The following is a 17,583-nucleotide window of genomic DNA, read 5'->3' as shown; positions in this document are numbered from 1 at the left end:
TTCCTTTAAAAACGAAGTTATTGATGTTTTTGAGTAATTTTACAATTAAAGAAATTCGTAAATAAATGTAATAGAACTGGAAAAAAGTCGTTTTGTCTGGGAATCATCAGGGAGTTTGGTAAAATTGGGAATAAAATTAAAAATTAAATTAAAATAAAAGTTTTGAAAAATGTAATTGTAGTTTTAAAAATCTGGAAAAATTACGTTTTTTAACCTATGGAAAACCTGGAAAAGTCAGGGAATTTGAAATGAGGAAAAAATGTATAATAGAGAAAAATACTAAAATAGTCGAGAAATATTTGCTAATAATGCAATTAAAGCGCTATTTACCTAAATAAAAATTTTAAAATAAAAAAAAAATTTTTGTTGTAATATTTGAAATTTACTTTAAATAAGTTTTTGAATTTATTAAAACAAACGCAACATTTTTTCTAATCACTATTCAGATAATAGAATATATGTATACATCACGCGATTTTTTATTACCGCACGATTAGACTTCGTGTTGTAAATAATTCTTTTTTTATATAGTTCTGCTGAAAAGACGTCAGAAAGAAATAAATATTTAGAGAAAAAAGTTGTGAAAATTTCTTGAGAAAAAGTTTAAAAAGAAATGAAAATGAGTAATTCTTGGGGCAAAATTATTTTCCACTTGAATTTAGTGTTTCTATTAGCTGCAAGTGCTACTGATGAAAGTGTAAGTATTTTTTATTCATTTTTACAAGACTCGAACCAGGTTCATAAATCCCGTAAAGATCCGTAAATTTGCTTCAAGTCCATAAAAGTACGTTTTTTTTTAAAAAAAAAGGTTCGTAAAGTTCTTAATTTGATTGAGAGAAAAGGAGAATTTTAGAGAAATTACAAATGATTGGAGAAATTCAATTATTTTCAAAAGTAATAAAATTCTTCGGAGAAATTCAATTAGGGGCCGTTCATAAACTATGTCACACTATTTTGCATAATACTTCCACCCCCCCCCCTCTACCCACGTCACAAATTTTACATGCTTTAGCGCCTTTTTTTCTACAGAACGTCACAAAAAATGAATTCCACCCCCCCTCTAAGGCGTGACGTAGTTTATGGACGGCAACTTATGTTCGAAAATTTAAAAAAAATTCTTATCAAAATTTCAATTATTTTTAGAAATAATAAAATTTTTCTCTGAAATTCAATTATTTTCAAAAATTTTAATAATATTCTTGGCAAAAATTTCTTTGCAATATTTCAATTATTTTCATCAATAATAAAACTCATTGAATTTCAATTATTTTTAATAAAATTTCAATTGAATTTCTCGAAAAATGTAATAATTATTTTTGAAAATTTTATTAAAAATCGTCGAAAAAATTCAATTATTTAAAAATTTGTTTATAAAATTCTTTACGAGCATTCAATTTTAAGAAACATTCAATTAATAAATTATTTATTTTTGTATTTAAATAATTGAATTCTATTAGAATTTTCGAATAAAAATTGCTTTCAAAATGAATTTTAGTAAAAATGTTACATAATGGCATCGCAACTTAAATTTACTGAATGCGCAAAAAATTTTGTTATCGGACTTCGTGAGCAACCATAAAATATTTTTATCTTTTAAAACTATTATAAGTTTGCAAAGAGAAAATTGTTTTTGTTACAAAATTTTAAAACTTTTCTTACTACTAATAATTTTTTTACTTAATAAATAAATAAATCAATAATACTTGAATATTATCAGCATTTTAGGATAAATTTTTAGAAATAATTGAATTTAGAAAAGGTTTAATTTTAAAAATTGGCAAAATTTTAACTATTTTAAAAAATGTTCTACAATTCGATGATTTTCAATATCTATACTATTTTCATAAAATTTTCTAAAAGAATTCAATTATTTAAAATAAATTTAATTATTTTCATAAATAATTTTTATTCAATAATTTTTAAAAATAATTAAACTCATCGCAGAATTTCAATTATTTTTAATACAATAAATTTTAATCGAATTTCTCGAAAAAAGTAATTATTTTTAAAAATTTTATTAAAAGTCGTTGACTATCTCATCAGGAATTCAATTATTTTTATAAATAGCAAAATTTTTCGCCAAAAATTCAATTATTTTCAAAAATTTAAATAAAATTCTTTGCAAAATTTCAATTATTTTCAAAAGTTTTCCGTAATTCAATGATTTTGAATATTTACTATTTTCATAAAATTTATCAAAAAATTTAATTATTGAAAAAAATTTAATACAATTCTACGAAAACATTAAATTATTTTCATAAAAATGCAATTATTCTTAAAAATTTTATTAAAACTTGACGAAAGAATTTAAATTTAAAAGAAAGATTCAATTATTCAATAAATAATATAATTCGTTGCAATGATTCAATTATTTTCATATAAATAACTTTTAATTCGTCGCAGGGAAATCAATTATTTTCAAAAATTTTTAAGAATTTCTGCAAATGAATTCAATTATCTTGATAAACAACATAGTTCTTCCCACACTCAAAAAAAAAACTAGTAGATTTGACTACTTTTTAACTACCCTGAGTGATTCAATAGGTCCTCAACTGAATTTAAAAATTTATATTTACTACCGAAAGTAGTAAAAAGAACTAAGAATTTAGTTGATGTAATTAGATTTTGTAGTTGTTTTTGCAATTTAACTACTTTTTTTAGTTATATAAACTATTATTCTTCAACTATATTCAAAGTAGTAAAATCAACTACACAAAAATTGTTAGTAAAACTAAAAAAGTAATTAATTTGACAACTTTCAACTCAACTAGGTAATAGTAGTTAAAGATTTCGACCGAATTTTTTTCAGTGCAATAAAATCAATTATTTCAAGGAATTTTAATAAAATTCTTTTTCAAAATTCAATTATTTTCATAAGTATATTAAAATTCATCAGAAAATTTTCAAAATTTTTTTAAAATTCTCGTCAAGAATTAAATTATCTTTATAAATAGACAGCGAAATTCTTCTCAAGAATTTAATTATTGTCAAAAATGGTAATAAACTTCTTGTCAAAATTTGAAATTATTTAAACAAAATTTAATAAAATTCTTCGTATGAATTCAATTATTCTCATAAATTATTATTTAAATTCTTCTCAGGAATTCAAGCATTTTTAAAATTTTTAATAAAATTCTTCAAACAGTTTTCAATTATTTTCAAAATTTGTTATAAAATTTTTTAATATAATAAATTTCAGTAAAATTTTAATTAAATTCCTTTAAAGAAATTATTGAACAAATTATTTATTTGCATTTTATTTGTATTTAAATAATTGAATTCTCGTAGAATTTTCCAATAAAAATTGATTTAAAAATTAATTTCAGTTAAAAATTTAGATAATAATTGAATATTAAAAGCAATATAGTGTGAATTTTTAAAAATAATTGAATTTTGAAATTAATTTTTTTGAAAAAGTTTAATTGCAGATTTTTTTGAAATTATTTAAAGTTTATATTTTCTAATATTTATTTAATTGAAGATTGAATTTTGAAATTAATTTTTTTGGAAAAGTTTAATTGAATTTTTTAAATATTATTTTAAGTTTTTATTTTCTAATATTTATTTAATTGAAGAATTTATGAATAATTGAAATTATTATTTCAATTACTTATTAATTTTTGAAAAAAATCTTTAAGAATTTTCAAATTCATTTGTTTACAATTCAATTTTACAAAATTTCAATTATTCGTAAATTTTTCAACTAAATATATATATATATATATATATATATATATATATATATATATATATATATATATATATATATATATATATAAGAAAATATAAACTTTAAATAATTTCAAAAAAAATCAACAGTTAAAGTTTCTCAAAAAAAAATTAATTTCACATAATGGTTAGTTAAAAATATGACAAATTCAAATTTTCTTAGATTTTAATCTGAAATCTTTTTAAAATTCAATTATTTCTAAAAACTTTTCGCTCCAATGCTTTTAAAATTCAATTCTAACCTAAAATTTTAACTGAAATTCATTTTTAAATCAATATTTGTTTATGAGAAAATTCTTCTAGAATTCAATTATTTAAATACAAAAATAAGTTTATTGAATAATTGCATGTTTCTTAAAATTGAATTCTCATAAAGAATTTTATCTATACAAATTTTTAAATAACTGAATTGTTTTGACAAATTTTAATAAAATTTTTAATAATTTTTTCGAGGAATTCGATTAAAATTGTATTAAAAATAATTGAAATTCTGCAATGAGTTTTATTATTTATGAAAATAATTGAATTCCTAAAAAGAATTTGATTATTTACGAAAATAATTGAATTCCAGTAAAAATTTAATTATTTATGAAAATAATTGAATGATTGCAAAGAAATATATAAAAAAAATTTGTAAATAATGAAATTCCTGTGAAATTTTTATTATTTTTTGTAAATAATTAAAAGTTTGGGTAGAATTTTATTAAATTTTTTTTTAAATATATAATTGAATTCTTTTGGTAAATTTTATGAAAATAGTATATAGATATTGAAAATCATTGAATTGAGGAAAATTTTTGAATGTTTATTAAAAAGAAAAGAAGTTACTGATGTTTTGGAATAATTTGACAATTAAAAAAACTCGTAAATAAATGTAATAGAAGATTTTCTTGTGATATATATCTATAGATAATCATTTTTAGAGTAAATCAAAATATTCTTTAGAGTGTCAGGAAAAAAGTAAATTAAATTTTTTTGTCAATCCTGCTAATACAATCTAAATAAATAAAAAATTATCTTAAAAATATCTATTACACTCCTAAAATGTTAATTGCAGGTAAACAAAAAGAATGATCTAAACACTATAAAAGAGAGAATAAATTCTCGCTACTATGAATTTTTTAACGAATTATATAGCAACAGATATTTAATTGGCAATTGCTCTTATGAAGATGAAGACTTGCATGGTGAAGATTTGTATAATACACAAATCGAATCAATTGAATCATATTGTAATAAAACTATTACAGCAAATAATAATAATAAATTATTAATGTGTGAAGAAAGAATAGATAATTATTTAATATATTTAAAAGCAGATCTGTATAATATGAATTCATGTAGAAATAAAAACAAAACATTTCAAGAAGATGATTACAAAAGAATGAATATGTCGAAAGAATTTTTATTAAAAATGCATGACAAAGTATGTAACGAAATTCAAACAAATTATCAACATTATTAACTATAATTAGTCTATTATTAAATCAAATATTATCATTTTTACAAATAATTTAAAAAAGTAACTAATTTTTTTTATATTTTTGCAGAATATAACCTTATTGAACCCTAAAAATTTTCATCTTTTAGAATTCTACAACACTATTTTGGATTACTTGGATAAAAATATCGAAATCCTTTCTCATTGTTCAACGACCAAAATCACTAAATTCAATTTATTGGTTAAAAACATCAAGCAATTACTTGCCAACCATGCAACTAATGACAAGGGAACAAACATTTATTACTATCAGGAAATTCAAAAAGAATACTTATCTTTTAAAAACTATTCTAAATACATTGATGAGTGTACTAATTTAAAAAAAAATGCTACAAATAATCAAAATGCTATCTACAATAATTGGAGGATTAAAAAAGAGAGCAAGCAGTTTTTTTAATCGAGGGCAATAACTATGTATAGTAAAGTAGAGTTTTCATAGTGTTTAATTAATTTTATTAAATAAACACGAGTAATTTTGTAAAACAAGATGGTTATTTATAATATTATTGTAAATGTAAACAAAATTACCACAAAGTTTAGAACTTTTAAACTATTAACACTGTAATCACAGGACTACTTTAAAAACAATGTTTTCAAAATTTTTTTTTACCGAAATTTAACGATGTCTAATGTTAGTTCCTATATAGGGTGGCCACCTTGGGGTCCTCTACCCTACAATTTTTTTTTCAAAAACTAAAAAATGATTTTATTGTCAAAATTAAAAAAAGGAAAGAATTTAAAAATTTTTTTAGTTTGTACCTTAAAATTTCAATCATGGGGCGCATCTTTTAATATGATTTTGGTACTCATAGCAGGAAAAAAAATGAAAAAGAAACAGGAGAGAGGGAGAGAGAGAGAGAGAGAGAGAGAAAGTTGAGTAATTTTTAAGTCCCGCTGAGAAATGAGGCCCTTAAGAAGTGTGCGGTCTTGATAAATTAATTTGCGCCGGAAATGCTTGACAGGGAAATGACGCCATTAGCGATGCCGAATAAAGTATAAGCAGTGAACTAATTCCTTACCTCTCTTTTGTTGTGTGCAGATCCGACAATGGTTTCTTTCTTTCTTTCTTTTTTTTTATTTTATTTATTATCATTTTTATATGTTATGTTTGAGAGAAAGGAGATGAGAAATAGATCTGAGAGAGATCCTGGAACGCAGAAAATTTTGTTGAATTACTTTAATAATTTTTTGATCTTGAGGACCACCTTCGGTAGCGGAGTAAATTCTGGTTATTTTCTTTTTTTTTAAATTGTGTGTTAAACTCAGCGAGTGGTATAACAGAAAGCTATCAAAAAAAAAGAAACTTTCAACATTATTAATGCTTCTTACTTTACTCTTTGCAGATATATATTTTTTATTATTATATTTAAAGAAAAACTATATTTTAAAAATCGAAATAAATTTCAAAACTTCGAATTTAAAACCATTTTCAAAAATTTGTAAGAATTTTAAAAAATATGAATTAATTTTAAAAAGTTAGAAATAATTTTCCAAAATTTGTTACAATTTCCAAAAATTCAAAATAATTTAAATAAATTCAAAAAAATATTCGAAATAATTTTGAAAAGTTATGAAAACAATATTTATACAAATACAGGGTGGCCATGCAACCTGGAAACTTGAAAAACCTGGAAATGTCAGGGAATTTTATAAACCTTGAAAAAACCTGGAAAAGTCAGGGAATTTTGATCGAAATCCTGGAAAATTGTTATTTTCTAAAGTTTATTCTTCAAATCTAATTTTACATAAATATTTCAAAATTAATTAAATTTTAAAAAAGTTGCGTTTACAATTTTCATAAGTACATATGAATTTCAAAAGATTTTAATTTTACATTTTGTAAAATTTTAATTTTCAATGAATTTAACTAGAAATCGTCTTGAAGAACGTAAATTTTTGAGAAATTTTAATTATTCCCATTCTTCTGAAATTAGTTAAATTTTTTAATATATATTTTTAAGTGATTATTAAAAATAATGGATTTATAGAAGAATTTTCATTAAAAACACTAAAAGAAATTGAATTTTGAAGCAATTACAAATGATTGCAGAAATTCAATTATTTTTCAAATTAGTAAAATTCTTCTTAGAAATTCAATTATTTTCAAAAATTTTAATAAAATTCATGGCGAAGTTCCAATTATTTTCAAAAACTTTCCTCAATTCAATGATTTTTAATAAATCTACTACTTTAATAAAATTTTTCAAAAGAATTCAATTATTTAAAAAAAGTTTTTAAATTCTACGCAAACATTTCATTATTTTCATAAATAATAAAAACTCATCGCAGAATTTCAATTATTTTTAATACAATTTTAATGAAATTCCTCGAAAAATGAAATTATTCTTAAAAAATTTTATTAAAATTCATCAAAGAAATTCAATTAGTTAAAAAGAAATTTTAATAAAATTCGTCTCAAGAATTCAATTATTTTCAAAAGTAATATAATTCTTCGTAGAAATTTAATTGTGTTGAACAATTTACAAAAATTCTCGTCAAAATCACAATAATCTTTATAAATTTTTCTCCGAAATTCAAATATTTTCAAAAACTTTAATAAAATTCTTGGCAAAATTTCAATTATTTTCAAAAACTCTTATAAAAAAGAAAGTTTCAAAAACTCTTTTCTCTTTGGAGAAATTCAATTATTTTTAATAAAATTTTAATCAAATTTTCGAAAAATAAACTTATTCTTAAAAATTTTAATAAAATTTGTCAAGAGAATTCAATTATTTAAAAATTTGTTGATAAAAGTCTTTATAAAAATTCAATTTTAAGAAACATTCAATTATTTTCATAAATAATAAAATTCATCTCAGGATTATTTGCAAAAATTTTATTTAAAATCTTGGCAAATTTCAGTTATTTTAAAAAATTTTAATAAAATCCTCAAAATTTCAATTATCTTTAAATAAATAATAGAATTCTTTTTTGAATTTTAAATATTTTTAAATACTTTAATAAAATTCTTGGTAGAATTTTAATTATTTTCGAAATATATATTTCTTCGCAAAAATTCAATTATGTTCAAAAATTTTTAAAAACTCTCATCAAAATTTCAATTATCTTTATATAAATAATCAAAATCTTTGAAATTCAATTATTTTTAAAAGTTTTAATAAAATTCTTGGCAAAATTTCAATTATTTTCAAAAAATTTTAATAAAATTCATGTCAAAATTTCATTTCTCAAAAATTTCAATAAAATTCTTAGTACAATTTCAGTTATTTTTAAAAATTATAATAAAATTCTTGTCAAAATTTCAATTACCTGTTAAAGTTATAAACTTTTTCATAATTCAATTACTTATAAATATTTTAATAAAATTCTTTCTAAATTTTCAATTATTTTCACAAATTTTATTTAAATTCTTGGCAAAATTTAAATTATTTTTAAAAATTATAATAATTTTAACAACTTTAATAAAATTCTTGGCAAAATTACAATTATTTTCAAAAACTTTTATGAAAAAAAAAGTTTCAAAAACTCTTTTCTCTTTCGAGAAATTCAATTATTTTTAATAAAATTTTAATCCCGAAAAATAAACTTATTCTTAAAAATTTTATTAAAATTTGTCAAGAGAATTCAATTATTTAAAAATTTTTGATAAAAGTCTTTATAAAAATTCAATTTCAAGAAAAATTCAATTATTTAATAAAATATTTATTTTTGCATTTAAATAATTGAATTCTCGTGGATTTTTCTAGTAAATATTGATTTAAAAATGAATTTCAGTTAAAATTTTAGATTATAATTGAATTTTAAAAGCATTAGAGCGTAAATTTTTAGAAATAATTGAATTTTGAAAGTGTTTCAAATTAAAATCTTTTAGAAAATTTGAACTTTCATACTTTTAATTAACAATTCTGTAGAATTTATTTTTTCAAAAAGTTTAATTCAATTTTTCTTTAATTCTTTCGAAGATTTTATTTTCTAATATATATTTAATTGATGAATGTCAGAATAATTAAAATTACGTAAAAATTAATATTGAAAATAATTGAATATATTTACGAGGAATTTTATCATTTTTCGAAAATAATTGAATTCTTGCGGAGAATTTTACCAATTTTGAAAATAATTGAATTCTTGAGAAGAATTTTGTCAATTTTAAAAATAATTGAATTATTTCGAAGAATTTTATTTAAATTTTTTAACTTGGAAAACCTGGAAAAGTCAGGGAATTTGAATTTTTTCGGGAAATAAAAAGGGGGAGAGAAGAAAAAAATAAAGAAATCGAAAGTTTCAAAATATTTTGTCTGTGAAATCCGTTGAAATGTCAAAAAGTCAAAAGTATTTTGAGGGGAGTTTTAACCAGATTAACAGTCAAGTTTTGCCAATATTCTGAAGGCGACGGAGTACCAACATTCCGCCTAATCCGACGTTAAATACAACACTGTGAGGTCCACCTAACCGTAGTTAATCCCTCATAATCCCCTTGTTATGAGTCCCCAGAAGCAACTTTGATTGCGCACCAGCGTCGCGCACAATATATTTTAAATCTCTAACCTTTTTTTTCTCTCTTTTTCTTCCTCTCCCTCCACATCCTCTTATTCTTGCAAGTTTTGACCATAAGTCACAGACAGGGAACTCGCACGTCACTCAAAAATTTATATTTTACATTTTTCAAACAACTCTTTTTTCATTTTTACCCCGAAAGATATGATTTTTGACGAATATTATTATAATTTTCTTTTCTTTAAAAATTTCGCAATAGAATTCAATTATTTAAACAAAATTCTTCGCAAGAATGAAATTATTTTTATAAAATATTGAAATTCTTTCATGAATAATAAAATTCGTTGTAGGAATTCAATTTATTAGCAGGATAATGAGTTAATGGGGTAAAATTACCTCTTAAGTATGGGGTAAACTGACACCATACCTGGGGTAAGTATAACACTAACAATTTTTTTTCTATTCTATCTAATAACTAATTTAAAAAAAATTGTAATGAGAACAAAAAAAAAACATTTCCTGACAATTGAGACTGAAAAAAGCAATTTTTTTGTGATACATTCGAATACTGAAAGGGATTAAGACAAATTAGTAACATTGGGGCGTTTGGTTATTTTTCTATTTACGGTCATTATATTGTCGAATGTATACATATATATATATACATGTATTCATAAAAATTCATTCACAATAATGAAGAAGAAAAAGAAGAGGAAGAAGAAGTGAAAAAGGGACGAGCGTAGTGTAGACATTAAAGAAACATGAGAGTGACAAATTATCCGAGAGACAAATTTGTTTCCCTGTGTTGTATAAAATTTTTGTGAAAAAGCATCTTGCTGGGTTTTTCGTTTAAAGGTCGTAAACTTGTGGCAGACCACACATAACTCGAGAGTTTTTCAATCGAAAATTGGGCGGTTCACCACACAAAACAACCAAACAATGGGGATTAGGGTGTCGATCTGGGCGTGGTGGGCGCGCGAATACAAAAATTTTTGACAAATTTACAACAGCACGATGACGGATAATGCCGCTAAATACCCACTCTCTCTCTCTCTCTCTTTCTCACTCTTTTAACCCTTTATTTTCATGTATATTTATAGAAAAAAAAGAGAGAGAGAGAGAGAGAGAGAGAGAGAAAGACTCTCAACAAAATTCTATGCAAAACGTTAAGGCAAATAAGAGAACGAGGACTTGAGAAATATTTTCAAAAAGTCATCTCGCACTTTATCATTTTCGGATGCTGGGAAATGTCAAAATTCGTACGATTTGGAAATTCTTTTTTCTTTTAGGAAAAAAATTAATTTTTCATTAAATCAAAGTGAAATATATACACAAAAACCTTCCAGTTTTTTCTATTTTTAAACTATGGGCAAAATATGTCGAAGAAAGTAAAAAATTTTACCCTCTTTCTCTAAATATCTAGAAGATAATTAATAAATAAAAAATAATAAATATTTAAAAGGTATTTAATTGTCACTATTACCCCAGGTGTACTCTCCTAATTAATTAAAGTATTTATTTCATTCTCCTTAACTGAAAATAGAGATTTTTTTTATACCACGTTCGTTATTAATTATTGAAAATAACTAAAAATTTACGCTTGTCACTTTTACCCCAAACTCTCTTTTTTATAAATTGAAATATGGAGGGAAACTAGAAAAGAAGTTAGTTTATTAAATAAAAATTGATGGAAAATACTGTAAGTTTTACCTCTCTGGTTGATTCTTATTAATATTAATTTATATTAAATTGTTTAATTTGGAATTGTCACTTTTACCCCAAGTTTACTATTTTAATTCTAGATAAAAATATATTTTATTTGTCTTAACTAAAAATTAAGTGCATTTTATACCACGTTCGTTTTTTTCTTTTTGTTTATTGAGAAAAGAAAGATTTTTAAAATTGTCACTTTTACCCCAAAGTCATCTTAACTAAAAATAAGTGCATTTTATACCGCACGTTCGTTTTTTTTTCTTTCTGTTTATTGCGAAAAGAGATTTTGTCACTTTTGCCCCAAACTCCTTTTTTAAATAAATTATTAAAGTAATAAATATTTAAAAAAAAATATTTTTGAATTTTCCCAGAATTTGTCACGAAAAAATAATTGTCACTATTACCCCAGGCGTACTCTAAAAATTAAATTATGAGTCTATTTTATCTGCTTTAACTGAAAATAAACAGATTTTTATGTTCCTTTTATTAATAATTATTGAAAATAATTGAGAAATTACGGTTGACACTTTTACCCCAAATTCTTTTTCATAAATAAAATTAAATATGAAGAAAAAAAACTGGTGACTATGTAAAAATTGGCTTTATCCCTTTTTCTATTTTCACTTTATTATTATTTATATTAAATTTGTTAGTTTGGAAAGAGGATAATTTTTGTATTTACTTCAATTTTGTGTAAAAAAAAAATTGGTCTTTTTTCCATTTTGTGTCTCAAATGCCAAAAAATTTTATATTTTTTTGTTAATTATTTTTCTTTAGTAATTAGTTATTATTATATTCAATAGTTTCGAAAAAATTAGTAGTGTCATACTTACCCCAGATAAGTGTAAGTTTACCCCATTAACTTTTTTTGTTTTGTACTGATAATTTATTTCACTTTTTAGCGATGATAATAAGGTCTGTTTTACCCCCTCTCCCTACGATTTATTTATAAAGATAATTAAAATTGGCAATTGTCACTATTACCCCAGGCATACTCTCCTAATTAATTTATGTATATTTTATTCGCTTTAACTGAAAATAGAGAGATTTTTATGTTTCTTTTTTTATGTGAAAAATTATTATTATTATTGAAAATAACTGAAAATTGACGCTTGACACTTTTACCCCAAACTCCTTTTTTTTAGATAAATTTAAATATGGAGAAAAAAAACTGCGGTTATAATAAGTATAAAATGGGTTTTCCCCGTTTATTTTCATTAATATTATTTATATTAAATTTGTTAGTTTAAAAAGAAAGGATAATGTTGTACTTACCCCACTTCAATTCTATCATAAAAAAATTTGTCTTTTTCCGTTTTGTGACTCAAGTGTCGTAAAAATTTGTTTTTACTTTTATTTTATTTTTTTTTTTAGTAATTAGTTTTTAATATATTCAATAGTTTGGAAAAAATTAGTAGTGTCATACTTACCCCATACTTATGATGTCATTTTACACCATTAACTCTTTTTATTATGTAATTACATTTTATTCTACTATTTTTCGATGATAGCATGGTTTGTTTTGCCCCCTCCCCTCCGTTTCATTTAAAAAGATAATTTATTGGCAATTGACACTATTACCCCAGGCACACACTCTCCTTATTAATATAAGTATATTTTATTAAACCTCTTTACTGAAAGTAGAGTAAATTTTGTACAAAGTTAATTTTGGTTATAATATTGAAAATAACTAATATTTACGGTTGTCACTTTTACCCCAAACTTTATTTTTTAAATTGAAATATTTAGAAAGAGCTGGGGTTACTTAATAAAAATTAGGTTAGATTGAAAATAATGGAAGCTTTACCCCTCGTTTATTATTATTCTTAATTAATATAAAATTATATTTGTCAATTGTATCTTTTACCCCAGATTAATTTTAATTATTTTTATAACTAAAGAATTCGTTTCGCCCTTAAAAGGAATATTTATTAGAGAATTGTAATAAGAAATGTAAACGTACGTCGCTGGGGTAAAAACGACATTTTGTTTATTATTGAAAATAACTAATATTTATGGTTGTCACTTTTACCCCAAACTTTTTTTAAAATTGAAATAAGCTAAAAAAGCTGGTTACTTAATAATAAAAATTAGGTTGGACTGAAAATATTGTAAGATTTACCCCTCGTTTATTATTAATTTTTATAAAATTATATTTGTCAATTGTCTCTTTTACCCCAAAGTAATTTTAATTATTTTTATAACAAAAGAATTTATGTTTCGCCCTCAAAACGAATATTCCTAACAACAGAATTGTATAATACGAAAAATAAAAGTACGTCCCTGGGGTAAAAACGACACATGTGCCAATTTCACCCCTTTTAAAAAAATAAAAATCTCGTAAATTATAATAAAACAATAAATTTCTCTCTTAAACTGACAGGATTCGCGTGCTTCATATCGTAAGTGCGCGCTCGTAAATTTTTTTTCCTCCTCAAAATACAAATCTCAAAAATAATCATAAATTTATTGAAAATAAAAAAAAATTGTAAAAGTAACAATAATAATCATTATAATAGGAAAAAGGTGAACAATTTAAAGAAAATATTTTTTGAATAAACTGTGTAAAATCTATTCTTTAGAATATGCCTTGAGGTTGTAAATAATATTGTATATAATTACGAGGAACTCGTCCGTCGCCCGCCCGCTCTCTTGTCATTTTTCGTGGCAAATTATTTTTGACGCCCAAGGACTGACGTTTTCCTTTTTCGAGGTGACTTTTGGACGTAAGTAATAAACAGCTCCAAGAGTTGACCCGAGATTGTAAAATCATTTATTCGTTAATGGCTCCTAAACGAACGCAGGTCGCAAAAGTAATATGTCCGAGAAATGACTTCTATTTTGTGTTGCGTTATTGCGAAGAAAATTTTCAATATTCAATGAACAATGGAAACAATAATGAAAAATTTATATTTTGAGAATTTTTTTTTTGTTATTTTCGAAATATATTTTTTTTATTTTGTTTCTGTGCGACCTTCTTATTTTGGCGCACGAGTGTTAAAATTAAATGTTTTTCTTTTTTTTTTTTTGTAAAATTTGAAAGACGGCTTTAGGTTTTTAAAAATGCCCCCCCCCCAAAAAAAAAAGGATTTTTGGTGTTTTTCGAAATATTTTTGTTCGCTTAATTTCACTGATATAGAGCGACTTTCGAAAGAAATAAAAATTCGAAACGTAAACTTTAAGACCCTGCTGTACGTAAGACCAAAAAAATTGAAATTTTTGAAAAAAAGTGGGGGTAGAGACCAAAAAACGTATTTTTGGGAATTTTCGAAATAATTTTTTTCGTATAATTTTACCTGATAGAGACTTCCATGAGGTATTAAATTAAATATCGAATCGTAAATTTTGAAACCCCTTTGTGTTAATCCAAAAAAATGAAAAATTTTGAGAAAAGTGGGGAAAGAAACCAAAAAAAAGTATTTTGGTGTTTTTCAAAATTTTTTTGTTCGCCTAATTTCACTGATAGAGCCTTCCATGAGGTATTAAATTAAAACTAGAAACGTAAACATTAGGACCTCTATCAGTAAGACCAAAAAAATAGAAATTTTTGAAAAAAGTGGGGGTAGAGACCAAAAAACGTATTTTTGGGAATTTTCAAAATACTTTCTTTCATTTAATTTGACCTGATAGAGACTTCCATCAGAAATTATATTATAAAACTCGAAATGTAAACTTAAAGATCTTTATGCGTAAAACAAAAAAATAGAAATTTTTGAAAAAAGTGGGGTAAAGACCAAAAAATGTATTTTTGGGAATTTTCAAAATACTTTTTTTGCGTTTAATTTGACATGATCTAGCTGACTTCCATGAGGTGTTAAATTAAAACTCGAAACGCAAACTTTAAGTCCTGTAGGCGTAAGGCCAAAAAATATCAATTTTAGAAAAAAGTGGGGGTAAAGACCAAAGAATGTATTTTTGGGAATTTTCAAAATACATTTTTTCGTTTAATTTTGCCTGATAAAGATTTTTATGAGGTATTAAATTAAAACTTTTGAAACGTAGACTTTAAGACCTCTATGCGTAAGGACAAAAAAGTAGAAAATTTAAAAAAAAATTGGAGTAGAGACTAAAAAACGTATTTTTGGGATTTTTCAAAATAGTTTTTTTTTCGTTTAATTTAACCTGATAGAGACTTTCATGAGTTATTAAATTATTATTCGAAACGTATATTTGAGGACCTTTATGCGTAATACCAAAAAATAGTAATTTTTAAAAAAAGTGGGGTAAAGACCAAAAAACGAATTTTTGGGATTTTCCAAATGACTTTTTTTCGTTTAATTTTTGCGCTAATAGAGACTTCCATGGAGATAAAATTAATAATCAGGAATCGTAAATTTTAAAACCTCAGTGTGCTAGTCCAAAAAAATTTGAAAATTTGAAAATAGTGGGAGTAGGAACCAAAAAAAATATTATTTCTGTTTTTCAAAATACTTTTTTTTTCGTTTAATTTCACCTAATAGATACTTACATTATGAAGTCCTAAATAAAAACTTGAAACGAAATTTTACGACATTTGTGTCTAAAACTAAAAAAATGAAGAATTTTGAAAAAAAGTGGGGGAAAATATACTCAAAAAAAAATGTTTGTTTTATTTTTGATATGGTAATGGTTTTCAATGTATTTTAGTTCTCTGAACACGATTCCGGGTCTTAAAATTTCCTAGCATGGCATGATTTTGAGAAAAGTGGGGGTAAGCCCAAAAAATGGGTCGTTACCCCCACTTTTTTCAAAAGACTGACGAGATAAGCAATTTTTGGATTCGGCATTGTGTTCAAAGGACAAAAATATATTGAAAACCTTTCCAATATCGAAAATAGAAAGAAAACAAATTTTTTTTTATCTCTACCCATACTTTTCTTAAAATTTTTCATTTTTTTGGTCTTGCGCAAATGGGTCTAAAAATGCAAGTAAGGGAATAACTAAATTTTTTGGTAATTAACTCAATTGATAATTTTCATTTTTGAAATTTACAACTTTCGCAGTTAATTATTTACTTATGATTAGTTATTGTTTACTAACAATAATTAATTAGAAAATAAATTCACTTTTTGGTTTTTTTTAAAATGACTGAAATTTGCTTGTAACTAAATTAGTGAAATTTGACTGCTTTCATAGTTGTTTATCTACTTATAATTAGTTATTTATTTATTATTAGTTATTTTCTATTAATAATTAGTCATTTTTTACTAATAATTATTTTTTACAAATAAATACTTATTTTCCACTAATAATTTTTTACTAATTAATGAATGAATGAAATATAATTTTTTTTGGCTTAATTGACATTTATAATTTTGAGAGGATGCATTTTTTTCTCCACATTACCCCCTTCTTTAGTTGGTAAGGAAGTAGTGTCTGGTAGTGTCTATAGATATGTAGGTGGAAGGCGGGTCGAAAGGCTGGTCTTTAATCCCCACTACATTGTGGGAGGTTACAATCCCACTCCCCTTTCGTCTCTCCCTCCCCCTCAACACCACATTTTCTCACTCTTTCTCTCTCTTTTCTTTTTTCTCTCCTCTCTTCCTTTTATCATTTCGCGGTGGCGGTTCAACTTTCGCTTAGCGACGCTCAACTGTTTTTAAAAACAAGTCACTAATTTTTATGGTCAATAGACAAAATTGCAATTTATAAATTTTTTTCTATTTTGAAAAAAAAATTTTTTAAGTATTTAGGGTTATTTTTTAATTGATTTTAAATAATCGTTTCTGCTTCATTTGTGCGTTTTCTTCTTTTGCTTCTTTTGCAAATATTTTCAGAAAAGTCTTTGAAAGAAATTTTTATTTTCTAAACTTTTGATAACAATTATTTATATAGGCATTAAATTATTTTTATAAATAATAATATTCATTGCATTAATTGAATTATTTTTAATACAATTTTAATTCAATTATTCGAACTAATTGCATTATTCTCTTAAATTCTCATAAAAATAATATGATTCACAAAAAATTCAATTATTTCCAAAAAATTTTTTATAATAATAATTCACAAGAATTCAATTCTTTTTTATAGATATAATTAAATTTTTGTACAGTAATTCAATTATTTTTTAAAATTCAATTAAATTTGTTGCAAGAATTCAATTATTTCCACAAATAATATAAAATTCTTCACAGCAGTTCAATTATTTTTAATAGAATTTAAAATTAATAACTGCGGAAAAATGTAATTATATTATTTTC

At 23.3% G+C, this 17,583-nt stretch overlaps 1 protein-coding gene across 2 annotated transcripts; it reads left to right on the top strand.

Moving 5' to 3' along the window:
* The first annotated feature begins 543 nt into the window (after positions 1 to 543).
* LOC122503991 lies at positions 544 to 5,716 on the top strand. Of its 2 annotated transcripts, none has more exons than XM_043614813.1 (3): positions 544 to 697; positions 4,787 to 5,155; positions 5,320 to 5,716. In XM_043614813.1, exons 1-3 carry the CDS (start codon positions 614 to 616, stop codon positions 5,548 to 5,550), a joined length of 684 nt encoding a protein of 227 aa, XP_043470748.1. In that variant the 5' UTR covers positions 544 to 613; the 3' UTR covers positions 5,551 to 5,716. The 2 variants fall into 2 exon arrangements, with proteins under 2 accessions (XP_043470748.1, XP_043470747.1); XM_043614812.1 differs by having other exon boundaries at positions 5,280 to 5,716.
* The last annotated feature ends 11,867 nt before the right edge of the window (positions 5,717 to 17,583 follow it).

This window comes from Leptopilina heterotoma, unplaced genomic scaffold (assembly GCF_015476425.1).
Source record: "Leptopilina heterotoma isolate Lh14 unplaced genomic scaffold, ASM1547642v1 Lhet_275, whole genome shotgun sequence".
NCBI lineage: Eukaryota > Metazoa > Arthropoda > Insecta > Hymenoptera > Figitidae > Leptopilina > Leptopilina heterotoma.
This window is presented reverse-complemented; position numbering and strand designations above follow the sequence as displayed.

Bases quoted from the DNA above. Each gene is read 5' to 3' on its own strand.
- LOC122503991 (XM_043614812.1), top strand. From the start codon at position 614: ATGAAAATGAGTAATTCTTGGGGCAAAATTATTTTCCACTTGAATTTA. The intron at 698-4,786 runs GTAAGTATTTTT...TGTTAATTGCAG, and splicing joins CAAGTGCTACTGATGAAAGT to GTAAACAAAAAGAATGATCT. The intron at 5,156-5,279 runs GTATGTAACGAA...ATATTTTTGCAG, and splicing joins TATTAAAAATGCATGACAAA to AATATAACCTTATTGAACCC.